General features: G+C 53.2%; 1 protein-coding gene across 1 annotated transcript; it reads right to left on the bottom strand.

Annotated features, from left to right (window-relative positions):
• Nucleotides 1-231: 231 nt before the first annotated feature.
• Nucleotides 232-1,776, bottom strand: LOC311135814 (heat shock protein 75 kDa, mitochondrial-like; the record flags this gene model as incomplete). Its single annotated transcript, XM_084169852.1, is given in 2 exon segments — nucleotides 232-1,413; nucleotides 1,415-1,776. Coding segments are annotated over 2 exon segments (1,398 nt in total). The 3' UTR covers nucleotides 232-377.
• Between the last annotated feature and the right edge of the window lie 530 nt (nucleotides 1,777-2,306).

Below are 2,306 nucleotides of genomic sequence, written 5' to 3' on the forward strand. Positions count from 1 at the left end.
GAATAAAAACGGACAAACACATAGAAAATGCTGGAGAGCCCGAGCAACAGAAATCCACAGCTTGAGCCGTGTCCATCTTCTCCATTTTGTCTCTGAGCAGGCCAAAGACTCCCTGCTCTCCTTGGACAGTCTGTTTGTATTGAAGGGACTTTTCTGGGGTATAGATGGGCAGGCCTGCATGTGGAAAGGCCACCAGAGCAGTGGGTTGTTGATGGGGCTAGTAGGTTCAGTATCACATGGTCACATGTCTATGTAGGGCCTACAGTGACCTGACCAATAGGATGGTTGGTTGGGGCGATGGAGAGTTAAACCAGGCAGCGACTGTAGTGTCTATAGGCCCTACAGGTGATGGCCATGACAGGAACTGACATCTTGTCTCAGTGTTTCTCCAGCGCTCTGGTCAGCAGGTCGTTGAGGCGGGCGATCATGGGTCGGGGGTCGTCGTTGAGGCCCGCTGCGATCATGGCATTGTCGTAGATCTGCTCCAGCAGCAGTTGTGCGAGTGCAGAGTCGGACTCCTTCAGTGAGTGCATCTTCTTGATGAGGTCATGACCAGCGTTGATCTCCAGGGTGGGCTGCAGCATCTGGGCCCTCTCCTCGGTACTGCGGGCCATCTGCTGAGTACGCAGAAAGTGGCGTGCGGCGCCCATCTCCAGCACCGTGATCATGGCCGGGTGGGTGTCCAGACGAGGGGTCACCTTGATGTTGGTGACTCTGTTTCCCAGATTGTTCCTCATCCAGGAGATCAGATCCTCTGCCTGCTCCTCTGTCAGACGCTCAGAGGCTGGCTTGCTGTCCTGGTACTTCTCCTCCTTGTAGTGGTCCACCACAATGTCTGTTTCCACAGAGATCAGCTTCTTCTTGTCAAACTCTCTGAGGTGCAGGAGGGTGAGCTCGTCAAACTGTTCATAGCAGAACAGCACCTCCATGTCTTTCTGCTTCATGGCCTCAAAGTAGGGGGAGTGTTCAGCCAGGTGTCGGTTTGGGGCACACAGGTAGTAGATGTTACGTGTCCCGGCCTTCATACGGGAACCGTACTCCATCAGGTTGGTCTGCTGGCCCGCGGGTAGCGCCGAAGACTCAAATCTCAACAGCTTGCCGATGTCCTCCCTGACGTCCTGCTCCTGTGTGGTGACGATACCCTCCCTGATGAACAGGCCGTAGTCCTCAAAGAACTTGGCGTACTTCTCAGGTTCCTTCTTACTCTGGTCCATCAGGAACTTGATGATACGCTGCTGTAGCACATCCCTCAGCTTCCTGATGAGGGTGCTCTCCTGCAGCAGCTCTCTGCTCAGGTTCAATGGGATATCCTCACTGTCCACCACACCTCTAAGGAAGCGTAGCCACTTGGGCAGGATTTCAGTGGCCTTGGTCTGGATGAGAACCTTCCTGCTGTACAGAGCCACGCTGGAGCAGAGCCATCTCTCTGCTCACGTCAAACATGGACGGCTTCACGTCTGGGACGTAGAAGATGGAGCGGATGTTGACGGGGGCGTCAGCGCGGTAGTGCAGTGTGTAGCGGGGCTTGTCGTACGACTGAGCCACGTAGCGGTAGAACTCCTCATGCTGCCACTCACTGATCGACTTAGGCTCCATCATCCACAGGGCCTGGAGAGTGTTGATTAGTCGCCCGTTCAGGAAGATGGGGAAACTGACAAAGTTGCTGTATTTGGTCACCACCTCTTTGACTCTGTCCTCAGCAGAGAAATCCTTGCAGTCATCCTTGAGGTGCAGCACTCGTGTTCCACTCCTCTTTGCAGATCTTCTCCAAGTCATTAAGGTTTCGAGGCTGACGTTTGGCAACTCGAACCTTCACCTCCCTCCACAGATTTTTTATGGGATTAAGGTCTGGAGACTGGCTAGGCCACTCCAGGACCTTAATGTGCTTCTTCTTGAGCCACTCCTTTGTTGCCTTGGCCGTGTGTTTTGGGTCATTGTCATACTGGAATACCCATCCACGACCCATTTTCAATATCCTGGCTGAGGGAAGGAGGTTCTCACCCAAGATTTGACGGTACATGGCCCCGTCCATCATCCCTTTGATGCGCTGAAGTTGTCCTGTCCCCTTAGCAGAAAAACACCCCTAAAGCATAATGTTTCCACCTCCATGTTTGACGGTGGGGATGGTGTTCTTGGGGTCATAGGCAGCATTCCTCCTCCTCCAAACACGGCGAGTTGAGTTGATGCCAAAGAGCTCGATTTTGGTCTCATCTGACCACAACACTTTCACCCAGTTATTCTCTGAATCATTCAGATGTTCATTGGCAAACTTCAGACGGGCCTGTATATGTGCTTTCTTGAGCAGG

Source organism: Coregonus lavaretus (assembly GCF_964263955.1).
Source record: "Coregonus lavaretus genome assembly, chromosome: 10".
Classification (NCBI taxonomy): domain Eukaryota; kingdom Metazoa; phylum Chordata; class Actinopteri; order Salmoniformes; family Salmonidae; genus Coregonus; species Coregonus lavaretus.